Raw genomic sequence first — 18,948 nt, 5'->3', positions numbered from 1 at the left:
GATAATTTTAAGAGATAGAGAATGCATGTAATTCCGAGTAAATGCATTGAGTCTATAATACAGGCAACAAATGCAAAGAAACGTTTACTTATAATACTTTGATACAATTCTATATATCATCTTCAGACTAAGGTGACAAAAAGGTAGCAAAACTTTAACTACTGTAGCGAAGCCTAAACATTTATACAGTACAGACTGTAAACCTGTACAACACTACACTACACACTACAAGTATAAAATCATTACAAATGTCATAATAGCTTAGCAAGGCCCTTGTGAAATTATGCATAAGATTTTCAGGTTGCGTTGGATTGGGAAGTCTGGGGGTGCTTTCGATTGAGAATTCAATTCAATTCAATTTATTTCCTCTTAAGGTAGTTACTTAATTTAGTACAAATGTTTATAGTTGCCTATGTTGTTTCTATTGTAATAAAAGGGCCGCTGCCTGTAAATATCAAACATCGTCCAACAGTTCGAAAAAATCGACCTCCATTTCATTTTATCAAAAGATTCCCTATATAAAAGTATTTTCGAAAATGGAGATAAAATTTTTCAGCGAGTTTTATTTTTCGAGAAATCGAGCATTGTCTGATTTTGCCCTGACGAGGCTCGGAGCCACCCTCAAAATCGGCAAATTTTGCGAATACTGAGCAGCAGCCTCGCAAAGCAAGAACATGAAAAAAAGGAAACTTTTTTTTTCTCGTAAAAGTATACCTAAAAATAGGTACGCAATGCGTACATGTGGTAAGCCAGTGGTAAAGAAGGAGGTGCTGAAAACAAGGGTGCTGAGCTATGCTTAATTAAAATCGCAAAATTTGAGAGCGATACTGGATGTTCAGAGAAAGAAGTTCACCACAATTTTTAAAATGCATATGGGTCATCTGAGATATAGTTTTTGGAAAGAGCATACGAAAAACTGTCTAATACATCTCTCTACGACTTTTTATTTCATTTTATTTACTTGTTTCTTGCTTATGTTGTTTCAAAACCACCAATTGACCTTTTCAGCAATAGCAACACTATCTTGGATCTCACGTTTGGCACAATCCAAAGGGCTTGGCCCTAAAGGCTGGTTTACACGTACGACGCAAGCATAAACATAAGTGCAAGTATAAACACGAGGTTGTTTACCCGTGCGATAAGCATAAGCACTAGGGTGACATACGCAGGCGCAGTGAACAAATATCTTGGCGCCAAAGTTTTAAATCCAAAATGGCCTACACCGAGGAGATAATGCTTAGTGACGAGGAGATGTTGTTGCTTGTTCCTCTATTGCAAAGAAGGAGAATACGAAGAAAAGGAGCAATAAAAGAGAAGCCAAAAAGGGTTTGGATGAGGGAAGTGTTTCGTAGGCGGAAAGAGAAAGGCTAGTTTCATAACCTGGCGAGGGAGCGCAGGCTGGGCGATCGAGAGATTTATTTCAAGTATGAAATAAAAATGACTTGCATTAACGTTTAAAATATCTTGTTAAAATTTTTTACAAAGTAAGCTTGTAAATTAAAAAACGTGCCTCTCTGTTTTCTTGTGATTGTACTTGTGTTTGCGTTTGCCCTGGTTTACACAGGTGACGACATAAGCGTAATTATAAGCACAAACACAATTGTTCCTTTTTCTTGTACTTGCGCTTATGCTCGCGTCTCTTTACACGTTGCTTTCTTGTGCAGGCTGTCTTCGTAAAAGCGGTCCGGTCGATCTGGTTTGAAAAATAGATTTCGCTCATTTCTTGTGCGTTGCAAGACTTTTATGTGCTTATACTAAAACCACAATCCGCGTTATCGGATCTTTTAAATTATTGGAGTTTTGAGGGATTTTTGGTTCACCCGCTCGAACGCTCCTGGCGCCCTATATCAAGGGTTCAATTTGATTCAACTTTGAAGATCAATTTACCAAGAACTAACGATCGAAGGCTGTACAAAACAAAAACGATGGCCAGTTACTTCATGTCTTTTGAAGACACAAAGGTGACTTTCATTAACATTGAGATTGAATGAAGCTACCAGCGAGACTTGAAGACAGACACGGGAACACCGATCAACTTCAAACTCCATTTATGAAAAAGTGAGGAGGTCTTTTGCAATCAAACAAACGCAGCTGGAAAGTAAGTACCATACATAATGTCATTACTGAGAGAAACCTTGCGGCCCGTCCTTCATGGAATATTTATAGCACTCTGAACTTGCCTAATTTCGGCGATCTCCAAGTTTTGGCTCCACATTGAAAGACACGTTAACAGGGAGTGTTTCACCAACTTCGCACGTAGATAGACCTAAAATAACGCTTAATAAACGAAAAAGACATTTAAATGCATTACCGGTCAACTGAAGAAGAATAAACCCTCTTTTAACGGCATCAGCTTGCTTACCTGCCACAGATACATCTGATACATGTAAATGCTTCAGTGTTGAATTTCCCTGCATGATTTTACAAGAAAAGGACGATCTCTGCTGCCCAAGCACTGGATCCCTGAAGGTGCAAATCAAGTCACTTGATTTGCTAAAAGTTTTAGGTATCTAAGTTGCCTTTTGTCTGCCATTATCATTGTTACATCGACGTTTTTCCTCGACAAAACGGTGAACACCAATGAGGATCGCCGCCATATTTATCTTTTGGGACAACCGCTGACCAAATTCAATAATAGCACTTGTGAGGTCACTTGTGAGGTACTGAAGAAAGGAGGGTGTCAGTGAGGACTTTGAATTTATTGCAATAAAAGTTGTCATCATTTAGAATTCCTCAACGCTAAACCTGCAGACAATTGCAAAACATCTCGTAAATGAAAAACCCAGGAGCCCATGGCTCCGATAATGGGAAAAGTAACCTGTTCTCTTTTTCTTCACGGGGTCAAGTTGGCTCACTAGAATTGGAACAGCGCGGTATGCGGAAAGATTGAAAATAGCTTGGACGTTTGGTTCTCCCAACAAGAGAATATTCACGGGCCGCTGGTAGATGTTTTAGAAAATATTACAATCGAAAAAACGATGCGCACCAGCTGAGATTTTTACCCTTGGATTTAGAGTAAAATTTAAGCGGAAAGACCACGTTTTAAAGGCCATTTACACGACAGAAAAATTGGGTACGGACCCGTCCTAAAAGTGGAACGGACTGCATAATTTTAGCCGTTTACACGGATAATGTTTAAGCGCAGGTCGGACCGAAAGAAATCTAAGGACCAAATTTCGAAAGTTTCATTTACACCATACTTTTAGAGATTCGGACCAATTTCTGGTACGAGACTACAGTAACTGGTGCAGCTGTATGCTGCTACCGGGCATGCGTAATTCCTCTAAAACAAAATGGCGACGAATAGTTTCCTCCGAGAATATATCAATAAGAGACTCAACTTCTTCGTCCTTCCTTGCGGAGCAAGACTTTTTTTCCTGTGAATTCTCGCCAGCCGCCATGTTGAAATCAACAGAACTCTTGACCCCAGAGCTCCGCGGACTTTTAGTGCGCATGCGATCAATGAGGTTATTAAGCAAGCTGACGTAAGAAAATGAAGCAACTGGTACGGACCCGTGTTTTTGTGGTTTTGTATGGCCCCAAAACCTATGACTATACGACTATACCGATTATATGACTATACCGATTAGCTTCCAAGCAGTTTTTACGTTCTCACTATTAAAACGAAATTGAGCCCTAAGATTTGTTTTTTTTTTTTGCTGCTTCCTTAATTCAATTTAATTTATTGTGATATATTTTAAAGATCTTTACTTTGTTCGGATCATTATTATTAATTTAGTTAAGTGAGATTTAAAGCCTGATTCTCTGTTACCGTTTAATTGAAGTGCATATGGCATTAGAAATCCATGGCTTATTTAGGCGTCGTTTCGTTTTATTATTTATCAGGCAACGCTTAGGTGCATGTTTATCAGAAATTCTTTGAAGTTTGTCAACAAGGTTGTTGATACTTGATTTACGTCATCATTTACTAAGCCACAGAAGTCAATAGCAACACCGCTCTAAAGTCACCATGTCGCTTAAAAACGAGTCACTGTCAGAAATCTGGATTTAGATTTTAAAATCTGGATCTTCGGATTCCCAATCGAACACAAAATCCGAAAACGGATTTTTGGATTTTTAGTTGAAATCCTTACCCGACATGGACAAAATCCGTTTTCAAATTTTGTGTTCGATCCAGATTTTAATATCTAAATCCGGATTTCCCAATCAAAAGCACTCTGGATCGTTAGATTTCCAATTGAACGCAAAACCTAAAAAAGGGATTTTGTCGCGGATTTGACTGATTGCAATCTTTCCTGACATGAAATGATATCCGTGACAAAATCAGTTTTCAGAGTTTGTGTTCATTGGAAATCCGAAGATTCATAGTGAAATCCGCGACAAACATGATCCGTTTTCAGATTTTGTGTTCGATTGGAAATCGGAAGATCCAGATTTCAATATCTACATTGTAAATCCGAATTTTCCAGTCGAACGCACCCTAGTTTATGCTTATGGTTAGTGAGATCGAAGAGAGGTAAACCTATACTTAATTTTCGACTGATTCTCACGCTTTGCAATATGATAAAACAAATCCATACACAACTGTTCCCGTCTTTCGAAAAGCCAGCGTGAAATACGAGATGAAATGACCAGCGCATCGTTACAGGTATCATAGCAGGGCGTTAACGTTAACGCTCTTTCTGAACCATGTACGATATTTATGCGGTAAATACTAACTAAAATTAAACTATTGTCAGGCACTAATGCCAGCTAGTCGAACACTGATTGGTAGACAGTTAAAGGAAGAGGTTGGTTACCAAACTTGACAAAAGACGAAGCACGTTAAGATCGGAGCTTAGGCTTGATCACTGCTGAGCAGGGATCCTATACCAGGTCGATGGCAACAAATATATAACACTGAAAGATCTCAGTATCATTTGTTCTTCAGTGGTCTTCGGAAGATATTCAGTCCAAAAGATTATGAGATTTTATTTCGCATTTGTTCTGTTCTGATAATGTATACGCGTACGATATGTCATGAAATTCTGATTTCGATACATTCTACGCTTGCCTCCTATGCATTCTTGTGACTCCTCACGCAATCTATCCTCCTCAACGAACCACGTTCGTCGGGGAGGAGGAAAGAAAAGATTGGGTGACGAGCCAAAAGAATGTCTGCGAAGGAGGCTAATTCAAGGCCAGATTTTGCATGGTTCCTGTAATTATTTTGATCACTCTCGAGGATTATTGTTATCTTCGGGGCCCCGTTTCCGGTAACTTTCCGGGCCCGAAGAGCTAATCGTGAAACTACGATCCGCCTTTTTTTAGACAGCTGGTCTTTCAACAGATTTTCAAAACCCGATCGAACAAAATAATATTTTTGCCAATAACGAGGTTCTTCAAATACACCTAAAATTAAATTAATTGCGGGACTTTCGAGAAACGGGGCCCCAGGCTTCTCTCGCTTCACTGAAGGCGGGAAAGCCCAGAATGCGTTGCGAGCCTTGATCGGACATGTTGTCAGACCGCGGAAAAACAAACATACTTTCTCAAAACTGATTTTTGCATCGACATTTTCTAGAATCTCCACTGTCTTTTTGACAGACGCATAGCATCGGAGAAATGGTAAGTAGTTTTAGCACCGATTGAAAGTTGGTTGTGGCTGAGCTTTTGGGTGACTGTACGCAGAATTTGCAAACAAAAGCTTGTGTTGTGTTGATATTACTCAAATCTTGTACATGATCGTTAGGAAGAGTAAACACCGGGAATTATAAAATTGGACCAGTAAACTGCTTACTAAGACGTTGATCCCTTGTCGAAGCCCACGCGTTGACGCGCATTTGCATCTTGGCCTGGCGGTTGCAAACAAGCTTCTAACCTCCAATCCATGTCTTGTAAAAATGTATTTTGAAAATGGAATTCTTGTGTTGCTCCTTAGAAGTAAAGCGTAAAGCGTTCGCTTCCATTTGAGCTTGTAATGCTCTCACGTAAATGAATTGTAAGCAAAATCTGTGTGGTTTAAGAGTTTCCCGTATAATTCAGAGTTTCAACTTGTAAGGACAACGTATGCTCGGTCTTGCATGCAGTTCGAAATCAGCTGGCGCAGTCATCAAATCACTCCAAGAGTTGATCAATTCTGCATCCATCTCAATGTTTCTACGTTTCAACGGATATTATCTGCCTTCTTTTATTTGTGTAATTAGCAGCTCAGAGAACAACGCCACATGGTGTTCAGTTATTTCTCTTTTTATCTTTATGTTTGATAAATTATCATTAATTTTGTCACATCTTGAAAAGCTCATAAATTTGTAGCCCTTGGTTTGGAATTAAACCTATTCTTTTTACCCCTGGTGCATGCACTGTCAATAGTTATTTTTTGAAGTTTAGTACTGGGTGTTTCATTTCACTTCATACAAGGACACTATCTATTGAGACAAAAAAAAATGTATACATGTAGAAAATTGTATTAGGTCTCAAGTACAATATACAATACATGTAATTTGGAATTAATAGGTAAAAGAGTTAAGTGTTTCATACGTTTCCACTGTCCAATTTGAGAACTTTTGATCTGGCATATCTGAAATGAATCAGGCTAAATGATAAGATTGATTTCTTTGAAACAATGATTTTACTTCATTCCCTTGATATAATGTTCAGGGTTCCTGCTACTCCTTGAAGTCCTTGAAAAGCCTTGGAATTTTATTTTGGACTTCAAGGGTGCTTGCAAAGCCCTTAAAAAAAGGATTTTGTAGAAAACTTCTTGAATTTTTTCTTGGGTGAGAATTGTTGAGATTGCATCATGCTAAGTTAAAGGGACATTTCAAAAATTGAGCCCAAAATTGACAATTAGGGAAACATTAAAACCAAAAAATTAAAATGCTTGTGCATGCACTTAACTTGCAGGATATGGTAAGGAATATCAAGGTAGGCTTTTTCTGCAAAGAAAACACTGAAACACTATACATGTATGGCATAGCAATCTTCTTAAATGTTTAAAGCCTCCTTGAAAACTCAATTCCTGGTTCTTGAAAACTCCTTGAATACTCCTGGAATTTTATACTCAAAATCGAGCACAAAGCATGAATTTTCTCTTTTTGTCACCAAGTTTTAATCAGGTTCAAATTTAAGTTGCATTCTGACCTGTTTATACTGTACATGTAGCATGGACTTAATTGTCTATAACACTTCTTAGGCTGCATCATACAGAAAAGGAGCTTTATCGACAGGACAGAGAAAAAAGACAGGTGTGTATCTTTCTGATGTTGATTGAAAGTTAAATCATACATGATGAAGTGGCATTCAAAACCTTTAAATTAAATTCAGTAGCTTCATCTTGACCAGTTATTATCGCACGTAATTATAATTACAGCATACATGTACTGTATAATCTTTATACATGTAGAACAGTAAGGTGTAAGTGGTGCATGATTGGATCTCAAGATGCATTTGTCTTTACCAAATGGGCCAGAACATTCAATAGCCTGTGGCATATCTGGACCCCCTATTTCTTTGTAGAATCACTACATGTACATGTAGCTTCTACACACAGTTGATTGCGGGGACTGATTTTGAAGCTCGGCAAACATCAAAGGAGCAAGCAAAGATGCCAAGATTTAGGTTGAAAAGTCCACTACCGTGTACAATCTTTTGTTTTGGGCTCATACACTATGCATGATTTACGTAACCGAGATGTTTCTTTTGGTTAGTTCCTCGGTACGGAGTAAACAAAAATGAGAACAAAAACCTACAACAAAGAAATTTGGGGGGTTTCATAACCATTCCCCTCTATTAACTTTGATTCTTCTACAGTAAGTCAAAAGCAACAATTCCATGTCTATATTTAGCTCTAAAACATGTAGGGACTTGAATCTCCTTTGCTTTATTTCATACATTAACTTACACTACAATCTGTTCTTAAAAGCAATATAGTAACAAGTTTTAGTAACAGGACTGTATTGTACTGTTGGTAAAGACAAATTGTGTTTTTTGTTCTTGGTGCAGAAGGCCAATTTCAGTATCAAAATTCACCATAGTTATGGAAAGAACTCCAGCTACAAATACTGTACTTTTATTATCCCTGAGCCTTTAAAATCATGTTTACTGACATACATGTACATGTAACCCTTTAACCCCTTACAAAATTTGCAATTGGTACCCATTGACGATTAAAATCGTCTGGTGTTAGAGTAAAATCTACAAGTGTCATTCTTATGTAGCTGGGAAAGTGTTAAAGGTTTTTGAGTGGACCTGGATGTTCTTAACCCTTTAACCCCTACATGTATTTAGAGTGGCCCCCATTGAAGAATAAAATTGTTGGGTTTTAGACGTAGCAGAATCTTAAATGTCACTCTTAGAAGGGAAGGGGTCACAAATTGTAAGTCAAATGTCGTTGTACCCAATTTGGATTATTGGGGAATTCTGGCAAAGAAGTCCATATTGTAGCATAAGTGTAAGGGGAAAACAACTACCAGCTGTAGTTGTGTTGAACACTTCTACATGTACATGTATGTGGTCAACTTGACAAATTGAACGTGGTTCAGCATTGTCTGTACTCTTACCGACAACGATATTCGTCATCACAGTGGTCAAAATTAATATTAATTTTTATGGTGGACTCACTGGGCACACACAAGGCACAGCCTAGTCAGTGAGTCCACAACAAATTTTGACCGCTGTGATGACGAATAATTTATCGTTGTTGATAAGAGTACAGACTAGTGGTGGGCCGATGATCGATTATAATCGAAAGTTGATCGAAAAGTTCAAGCAACACGACAATCGATTTTGCTTTTTTCATAATCGATTGTCGCCGAAAAATTAAAAATTTATTGGGGACAAATAAAAGTATTGTCAACTCTTGTGTGAGTTGTCTTTTTTCATGGACTCTAACTTCTAAGTCACAACAGCAGATATAATCTAAGATTGCCTGTGTTTACCTGGCGGTACCCTGTTCGCTGTGTTGTTGTCACTTCAAATACCTCATGCTTATTTGAAAGATGTGGCATGCTAAGCCCTTTGTATTTTGTAAACAACTGAACCAAAACATAAATTACAAGCTCACTGTTTCGCGTTTGTATTATCACTACCGTCCAAAATAAGTTTTGAAATAGATCTCAAATGTATTTACCAATCACCAGCGGAAGATAAAGTCACCTCTTATCTGAGATGAACAATTGTTCGTTTTGGCTTGAAAATGTTTGTTTCGTTCTCCCCAATCTCTCCCCAATTCCCAGTGTCCTCTCTCAGACATGCCTCGCTTACATGTTGTTGACGAGTCCAACATGGTGGCTAAAATGGACGAGTTGGAGATCTTTCGCTATCGTGGAAACGCCAGGTCAAAAGTGTGGGAATATTTTGGTTTTCATCAAGTGAAGGAAGGGCCCACTTTGACTTCTATTTAGATGAAAAATATGTGGAATGCTTATTGGTAGATTTTTCCGATTATAATCGATGATCGATCGGTTGGGGCAATCTGATTATTTCTGATGATCGATTGTGAAATCTCAACCGATTCCCACCACTAGTACAGACAATGCTGAACCACTTTCAATTTGTTTTTTACCTTTAGTTAATATCCAATGCCTAAGGGAGGCGCAGTGGCCTCGTGGTCAGTGTGCTTGACTCCGGATGGAGTGGTCCGGGTTCGGATCCTGGCTTGGGACATTGTGTTGTGTTCTTGGGCAAGACACTTTACTCTCACTGTGCGTCACTCCACCCAGGTGTATAAATGGGTACTGGCCAAAATCGTGGGGGTAACCCTGCGATGGACTAGCATCCCATCCAGGGGAGAGTAGAAATACTCCTAGTCGCTTCATGCTACAGAAACCGAAGATACATGTAAGCGCCGGCCTGGTGTAAGTGTGATAATGTAAATTGTACATTTTTCACACAATAATAAACTGTCATCATTTATTGCCAAATGCTACTATTTGTATCAGGGCCCAAACCAGAACTTACAGAAGAGCAGAAGCAAGAAATCAGGGAAGCATTTGACCTTTTTGATACTGATGGCTCAGGGACAATTGATGCTAAAGAACTGAAGGTACATGTACATGCAAGTCATGTATTATTTTTATAATAACTTTTCAGTGGACAAGACAAAGGCCATTCAATGTGTGTCACACTTAGAGTATACTGTACATGACACAATCATTTTTAAGTCTCAAGCTTAGAAGCAACAAAAGAGTGCAAGTGGAGAATATACTCTATAAAGTTGATGTTTTCCCCACCTACATATATACATTTATAATTTTCCCACCAAGTCGAAAAAGTTAAATACACATGTACAGATGTTCACATCTTCAAGTATGAATGGACGTTACTTGTTTCTAGGTGGCCATGAGAGCACTCGGTTTTGAACCCAAAAAGGAAGAAATCAAGAAAATGATATCAGACATAGATAAAGATGGATCAGGTACACACATCAGTAGAAATAATAATTATTAATAATATTACTAAATGTACATACATTGTAAAATGCAACAATTACAGTAAATTCATTCATTCATGAAGGTTGGGTATTTTTTGATAGCAATTCCTATTCCAGTGTAACAGTAACAGGATAAAAATTAATACTGTAGGTTAACTTTCTGAAAAAAGAACTTGCATTCTAAAAAGGATTGATCTTTTTGGCTGTTGGCACAATCCAGATCAGAACGGATCGTTGCCGGACCGGATCAGATCTGATCGGATTGAGAAAACGCAGACTGGATCGATAACAAAATTCTCACCAAGAGTAGACGGTCACCAAAAAACGTGCTGAAGAGAGGAGAGGTTGAATTCTGTGCCTTTGTCTCTTGTGTAGACTTCTCCTCATTTATTGAGACTCATCAAAATGTTTTTTTTTCCAGATGTGATTACAGATTCCGAAGCGGAATTGTGAAAGATGCAGTGTAACAAATTGTCGTCAATGAGCGAATTGACTCTATGCAATGGTCTACTTTTTCAAACATGAAAACTGACAACAACTCTTTTCTTTACCCCAGTCCCAGGATTGACTGTTATCGTTAATTTAGATTACTCTGTTCCAGGACTTGTGGTAAAAGTTGCATTCCTGGACAGGATTTGAACCCGGAGCACCCACTTTGAAGGAAACGTTTTTATCCACTTAACCACTAGAGATTAACTGGCTGACAATTGTACCGATTATTTACCAACACTAATTAGTATTATTATATCAAGTAATTGCTGACAAGTGGTGAAGTCTAGTGCTTGATTTTAAAATGGTTAGCTTTCTCTTGAGATTTGGCAACCAACATTTTCTCCTGTTTAAACATGTCTTTAGTGGGTGATAATACATGCTTACAGTGGCATGTGGAAGAAAAAATTCATAATTATTAAAAAATAATAATGTTTGGGCAGTTAGCGATGTGGTAGTCTAGTGTTTATGTGAACTTTCCCGGGTTCAAGTCCTGGAAGTTCATGCACTGCGGTTCAGATTTTAAAAATAGGTATACATTTCCCATAATCCTTATCAAGCGCTAAGCATTTTATATTATTGAGGATAACAGTTAATTTAGGGAAAATTAGAAATAGGTGATAATTGTCATTTCAGAGGTAGAGGATGGGTTGTTCTGTTGCTAAATCAGGCTATTGTACAATTGTCAGGGACTGGGGTAAGGTAAACAATTGTTGTCAGTTTTCATGTTTGAAGAAGAAGACAGTTGCATACACAGTCAATTTGCTTATTGACGACAATTCTTCACTTCGTATCTTTCATACATGTAATTTTACTTCGGAATCTGTTATCACCTCTGGGAAAAAAAAAACATTTCAATGAGACTCAAAAAATGAGGAGACAACTACACAAAGGAGAAAGGCATGTAGAATTCGACTTATTTCCCCTAAGCACGTTGTCTGGTGAAGGTCTGCTTTTAGCAGGAATTTTTTCATTGATCCGGTCTGATCCGGGTTTTGCCAATGGCTGATCTTTTGCAACCTTCATGTTCACTGCAGGATCTTATGAGGAATATTATTGTCAGTAAGACTTTGCGACCAGTGGTATTAGGCACATGAAAATCATGCCAAAACATCATGTTGCTTTCAACCCAGCAAAGTCATAGGGCCCCCTGCATGTAGATACACCGTAAGCCCTCTTGGGTATCCAAAAATTAGAAAATTACTAGTGAACTATAACTTTATTTATTCATTTTATTGTCTACTCTTTATATAACTGTAATTTGGTTGTCAAATGCCAATGTTATTGTAGTATTCACTGGCTTCAACTTGACTCGAAAGCCGTGTTTGTTGTTTGTTTGTTTCTCTTTGTACAGGGGTTATAAGAGGCAGTTTATTCATACATGTAGTTATTCCAAATAAACACATAGTGCTCGTAATCCAGACACCTTTATTCTGCTATCAGGAGCAGAATAAACAGACTTTTGTTCCTTTCAAAGCTGCATCCATTGGAAACTCTGCAAAAAATCCGAGTTCCAGATGGGATTTGAACCCACAACTCTCTGTGATCTAGTCAGATGCTCAAACCACTGAGCTACTGGAGACTCTATCTGGAGACTCTCTGACTTGATCATAGAGGGTTGTGGGTTCAAATCCCATCTGGAAACTCTGATTTTTTTCCAAGTTTACAATGGTTGCCAAGGCTGTTGCCTAACAGGAGCCCGGTAGCCTGGGGCTCTCAAAGAATAGCTCTGGGCGCCTTAATTTTTCACAGCAACACCTTTCACTTCATATGTTGGGCTCCTAAGTTCACAGCGTTTAGCTCTGAGGGCCCCTTTAAAATTTTCTTAGGCAGCAGCCTTGGTTGCAATTTCAATAACATATACATGTACATATATGTATGTCACGTTTGCTCATTTGGGTGCTATTCTTTTCATTTTCAAAATAAAATTAATAATAATAATAATAATTCCCAAAACAACATTTACAGTACAGTTGTACATGTGACTTGAGTATTCCTAACACTGTAGTTACATAGTTCTGTTGTATCCTTGAATAGTATCAAAGAAAGTGAGCTAAAGCCATGGTTTTCCTTCCTTTGCTTAAACTGTACAGCCAATTGTAGACAATATAAATACATGTACATACATTTTTTTTGCATATTTGGTAATCCAGCATAATAATATGCATGATTGAGTCCAATTCTCCAAACTACAAACTACAAACTTCCCCAACAATTTTGTCGGGGTCATAAGTTAGAAAACTGTAATTTAGGTTGTTACGTTTCCCTTCTTAAATAAAGTTATTGTATTGTATTGTATTTTCTTGAATGTGTTAGGTGAAAACTCGTATTCTAGTTTTTTTGTGGTGTGATGAAAACTTTGGAAATTCCTTTGTTTCCCAGGCACAATCGACTTCAATGAGTTTCTTCAAATGATGACGGCAAAAATGGTAAGATTTTCAGAGTGCTTTTGTCGACTCTGTTGTATAGTGCTCTTCAATTCAGCTGTCAGAAATATTACATATATATAATTTAAAGTTATTTCCCTTACATTATAATTTTACATATACATGTACATGTATTAACAGGATTTGAAATAATACCCATCATGCTTTTTTTGTAACTACGTACTTACATGTACATTATGGTAATGAACATTTCAACAACAGCAAATGAAAAAAGACGTACATGTAACTTGTTCACTTTAAGAGTGAAACGATTGCTTTAGTTTTTTTTTTGTTCGTAAAAAAAGTGTTCAAGGGCTGTGCCTGCTTTATACGTTCAGGCGCACCCAGCGAGAATATAGTTCAAAACAACTTAAACACAGCACTGTCACACGTATTTTAGTATTTAAACAGTAGACATAGGCATCTTTTTAACCCCTAAAAAAATTTTCATCTGTTCGGATTTCCCAGCTGAAAGTCTAGTGATCCGAAAATTATAGGGATCAAAACTTACCTTTTCGAAAATTTCAGCCAGAAAAAAGTCTCCCGGAAATTCTAAGTGACCTTTTTAGCGTAAAAATCGGGGCAATTATACTATTTTACAGTGTTCGAAAATCATAGGAGAGGCAGGCAAGCAAGAAATTTTACAACAAATGTTCCGAAAATTCTAGATCTCAAATCGTCTCCCGACCAGATATTTTCCGAAAATCGACGTTGGGTGCCCCTGTACCTTGTCGCAGTCAAGTAGAACGATTATCCAACTGTTGTATTGAAAATAGCCAGTTCTAGTCTCTCGACTGGTAAGGACGAGCGAAATTGTGGCGCGGGCGAGAAAACGTCAAGTTAAGAAGGGAGTAGTCTTGGGGCGGCAGGAGTCTTTGCTCGACCTTTTCTCGTCCTTGCCACAATTTCGCTCGTCCCAACCCTGCGAGAGCCTGGAACAAGCTATATCGAAAAAGAATGCAAAGTTCAAATAAAATTTTAGTATCAGGCATTTTAACAGTATTCTTTCTCATCAAATCAGCTCTCGGTTTTCAACAATGTAAAAGGCTAAAGATTGTGGAGGCAACGATTTGAGCAAGAATCTAATTGTGAATGTCCTTGATTAATCGAACTATCATTGCCCGAAACGGATGTTGAAATCTTTTCCCAGTCTCTTGGCTTTAGGGAAAGAAAATTACTGTATGCACTGTACATGTATGTGGCCTTGAGGTGTTCATTACGTTTTTTCTTACTTTGCAGAGCGAAAAAGATTCCAAAGAGGAAATTCTAAAAGCTTTTAAGTTATTCGATGATGATAACACGGTGAGTTTGATGCATATGATATCTTAATTCGTTGTTGCAAAATGGAAAAAGGAAAAGATCCATGAATCTGTAATACACTGTAGACTCTTAAATGTAAAATCTGTCAGGTTGTAAACGGGGTAAACTGCAGGAAGAACAGTGTTTACCAAATACTGGCCGTGAACTGTAGACCTTGTTCATAAATGGTACCTCCTTTATTATTATTTTGCTAATATGTTAATTAGCCTACCAAGCCTCATTTTAGAGCAAAGATTCTTTTGAATTCACTGTATGGTATTCCAGAGTTGGGGGGAGGGGGAGGGGGGGGGAGGGGACGAGGGGTACCATACAGTACAGGCCGCGGGTATGTCAGCATTACACGCGTGTTTCCTGCGCGAAAAGACGCCATATTGCACGCAATGTACACTCAATTTACATGCGCTAAACACGCGAGTAAAGAAAAAAACACACGTTTTTATTGACTTAACACAAAAATTTTAACAAAGAGTGAAAAAAATCATGGACACATACATCAAAAAGACAACGACTGATTTTCCCTTTAATAGCTCTTTTACGACGCCAGGTAGGTCGGCGTAAAAACTCATCCATCGCTTTGTGGCGTTCCCTCCACCCCTTTTCAATGTCTGCTGTTGGAACAGGTAATAGTTTTTGCACAATTTTCTTAATTTCTTTGGGTCAACTCTTTCCTTGCCTCGAACTCCCGCGATATTTCTTCCTTGCAATTCGTAAGGGTTGAATAGTTCTTTTAACGTATACACTGCGAAATTTGCGCGTGACCTAATGACCTCGTGGATAACTGGAACAGGTAGTCTGCATCCAACGTATTCTCGTCCATGGGACTAAGCGATGATGTGGCAGATCAAACGGCTGACGGAGTGGCAGGCAACGAGGTAGACGGTGTGGAAGAAAGAGTCAGTGGTCAAACTGCCGTAGTAGGGACTGTCGCCTGTACCGGGATGACTTGACTTTGAAAAGGTGCGAACAGCTGGTGCTTTTGCGGGCAGTAAGGAGAGGATGTCCCTAACGTCTGATCAAGCCACCGCTGGTTGCGCAGAAGAGTCTTCTGGTTTTCCAAAATTTCAACTTGTTTTGCGGTTACCGGGTTGTCACTGCCTATAGCGGCGTCTGGATCTGGAGTATGCAGATTTCGAAGCACTGAACCAATCAGATCTGCGGTTTCAAAGCTGCTGTCAACGCGTTCGAACTCGGAGGCAAGGGTTCCAAGGTTAAAGAATGAAGGTGTGTCCAGCCCCAAGAGTCTCATGTACCCGTCCCTGTCTTTTTCTATCCTTTTGTGCTCTTCGGCGTCGGTAGGTTGCTTAAGAGAACAAAAATTCACATTATTTCTGTATTCCTCAAAACATCTGATTATTATAACCCTTACATATCCTTTCGGTCAGGTCTTATTGACCCGCGCCCCTGGGCTCAGTTATTCGAAAGACGAAAATGTGATGTCATTATAATCTTTAGTGAAAAAGCTGTGGTGGACCGTGTAGACCGCTGATGCTGTTTTCATGTAAATGTCACAATATGTAGTCGGAACAATTTTGTTCAGTTTTGTAATCATTTGGTAGTTCCTTGAGCAATCTGTTCAACCGGTCTCTCCAAAGAATTGTTCATGCAGTAAAGGAATTAGCCTGTGTGCCCGACACGTCACTTAGAAAACTTGCTATCCTTTCTCCGGTAGCAGGCTAACCCGAAAGTAATAAGTAATGGTACAAATGAATCTCCATGAAAATGTACCTTTCTAGAACAATGTTTGCTAAGAACTGATTTTTCAGGAAGTGTATGTTCCCCTTTAATGATGTTGTGTCAACCGAAGTATACTTGTTTAACGCAAATTATTTGTGCATCGGTTCCAAGATGTTTTTAGCGTACCGTAAGAAGTGGAAGGGTGGAAATTGCTTCGTTTAATCTACCAAATTAGTTGTGTTAGATAGATCTAACTCACAGAAAGCACTGAATGGCCTCGGATTGCGTCGTTCCGCAAACCCCGCAAAATTCGCTTTATCTCTGGCCATTTTCCATGCACAGCAGATCGGAGAATTTCATGTTTGAAATTCAAATTTAGGTGGACGCAGAAACCAATAAGGGTTGAAACGTGTAGCGGCCCCTTGTGTGCTGGGAAACAAGCTTCCGAATATTCAATTTGCTAAGTACCATATTTGGAACAACAAGAGCGAGGGGTTTCCAAATATTGTACTTAGCACTGAAACATTCAACCAATCAGTTCGCACTGAATATTCGGAAGCTGTGAACGCGCGTTGCACGTTTCAACCCTTATGGGTTTCTGGTGGACGTCAATGAAATGTATCCATGACAATAGACTTTGTTCTCTTGGCGGCGGTTTAATTCCGATTTCGTCATGGAAACATTTAATTGACGTCCACCTAAATCTTTCTCTCGAAATATGAAGAAATGTCGTTGAGGGGATAAACCGCTGTAATACCCAACTGCTTTTAATTCTCAGCGCATCTTTCGGAAACGCTTTGTTTTTCTGCCAGTGTACACCACGATGTGCTCGACACGTTATTAAGCATACATGTACGTGATGTCAATGTGTTTTGTTCACAGGGAAAAATTTCATTTAAAAATCTCAAGAGAGTCGCCAAAGAACTGGGCGAAAATTTAACGGACGAAGAATTACAAGTAAGACAGTGATCGATCTTTGTATATTTTTCCTTTGGGTGAGAAGAAACAAAAAAAAATGTCCGTACTATATCATGTTCGTGTTGCAAACGTGCAATGGAGAAAATCATCATGAAATCTTCTTTGTGACTTTAAAGGGACAATTTTATGTTGACTTTGGTGGGTTTCTTCGTTGAATAGGCAGAGGAACTGGTTACAGTATTTACTAGCCAAGCTAGGGAGTTTGCTTAGGGTCATCTTCATGTTGGATCGACCTCAAGAAGTCGCTATCGGTTTCATATTTCGAGTTCAGTTCAGGGTTAACTTTCCTGAGAAAGTTCTTAAAATGATCTTCAGTCGTATTTTTTTCGAATTTCGTTTAAAGTAAAAATAATAATCTCTGTTTTCCCAGGAAATGATTGACGAAGCCGACAGGGACGGCGATGGGGAAATCAACGAAGCAGAATTCCTTCGCATCATGAAGAAGACGAGCTTGTATTGAAACACCACTTTGTTCGAAGATGTAAAAATGTTTCATAAGTGTACAGGGTCGTATATTTCCATGCAAAGAAAAGCAGTGCCATCTGCGTCATTCTCACATTGCCGTTCTTTTCCATGTTTCTGATCATTTGGAATCAGTTTGATAGTTGCCTTTGTAGTGAGATGGCTTTTGGCGTGAATTAATCGCAATAATTGCAATCGATTGGATTTTTTCCGGGTCCTAAAGATCGTCCGCACTGTAAGTCGGATACCACCCAGCCCTTTTCAACCTCTCATTTCATTGGACGATATTGGATGCGTATCATTCTCGTCACCGGAGCCTCGGATCGACCCAAGGCTCTGGGAAACTCAGTGTAGGAGAACATGCGCCGTAGGGTTCTTATAGCCAAAATTTGGCTCTTTGAACCCTACATCGCCTGCTCACTCCTAATGCTAACATGAATGCACGAATTAGAGACGCTTTTGATTGTTCTTCACGAAAACCAATGAGAAAACAGTTTGTTTCAGGGTTTCCCAGAGCTCTTCTCTCCTTCAGTCAAGAGAAGAGCTCTGGGGTCGAGATTGGGATGCATATCTGTTGTGTTTAGGATGACGCCCTTTTGTTTCCGTGAGTTTAAGAAACGACGACGGCTACGGGGACGACAACGCCACGAAACAATCATTTCGCCGACACTGTGCGACGTGAACGAGATGGAATGATCGTGATAGGGTAACGATAGTGCAAAATCATATTTTGAGATGACGTTGCCGTCAATGCATCGCCGTCGTAGAGCTGCGTCCAGACCCCTGCAAATTGTTAACGATTGCGTTACTTTCTGACTGACAACAAAGGATCTCTGACATCGTTGGCCTATCCAACAGACAGCGTACTCCACTGCGTCTCCCAAAATTTCAAAGTTCGTTTTAGTTGTTTGATTTAAATATTTATAGATGCAATAAATATCTTTCTAACATAGTTTTCTCTAGTCATACAGCATTTTTCTTGTTTTAAATTCAACTGAAAAAAAACGCGAACCTTAACTTACAGCACATCCCTAGGTTTGTAAGAGCTGTTTTGTGTGTATATATGGATACCTTAAGGTGCACATGTGTCATCGGTATTTCCTTTTAATTTAGGGTGCGTTCGATTGTCCCAATTCCGGAATAAGAATACGTAGAGTGATGATTTGAAGCAACAAGGATAATAAAGAAATGTTGAAAATAGCATTTTATCAGGTGTTTGACAATTTT

At 38.8% G+C, this 18,948-nt stretch overlaps 1 protein-coding gene across 1 annotated transcript; it reads left to right on the top strand.

The window, feature by feature from the left end:
* Window positions 1–5,438: 5,438 nt before the first annotated feature.
* Window positions 5,439–18,673, top strand: LOC138016965 (uncharacterized). The gene is made up of 8 exons (XM_068864154.1): window positions 5,439–5,568; window positions 7,136–7,187; window positions 9,882–9,985; window positions 10,276–10,357; window positions 13,244–13,290; window positions 14,527–14,589; window positions 17,164–17,238; window positions 17,630–18,673. Exons 1-8 carry the CDS (start codon window positions 5,566–5,568, stop codon window positions 17,717–17,719), a joined length of 516 nt encoding a protein of 171 aa, XP_068720255.1. The 5' UTR covers window positions 5,439–5,565; the 3' UTR covers window positions 17,720–18,673.
* Window positions 18,674–18,948: the final 275 nt, after the last annotated feature.

This window comes from Montipora capricornis, chromosome 9 (assembly GCF_036669925.1).
Source record: "Montipora capricornis isolate CH-2021 chromosome 9, ASM3666992v2, whole genome shotgun sequence".
NCBI lineage: Eukaryota > Metazoa > Cnidaria > Anthozoa > Scleractinia > Acroporidae > Montipora > Montipora capricornis.
Note: the sequence above shows the minus strand (reverse complement) of the source record. Positions and strands in the feature narration are given on the sequence as shown.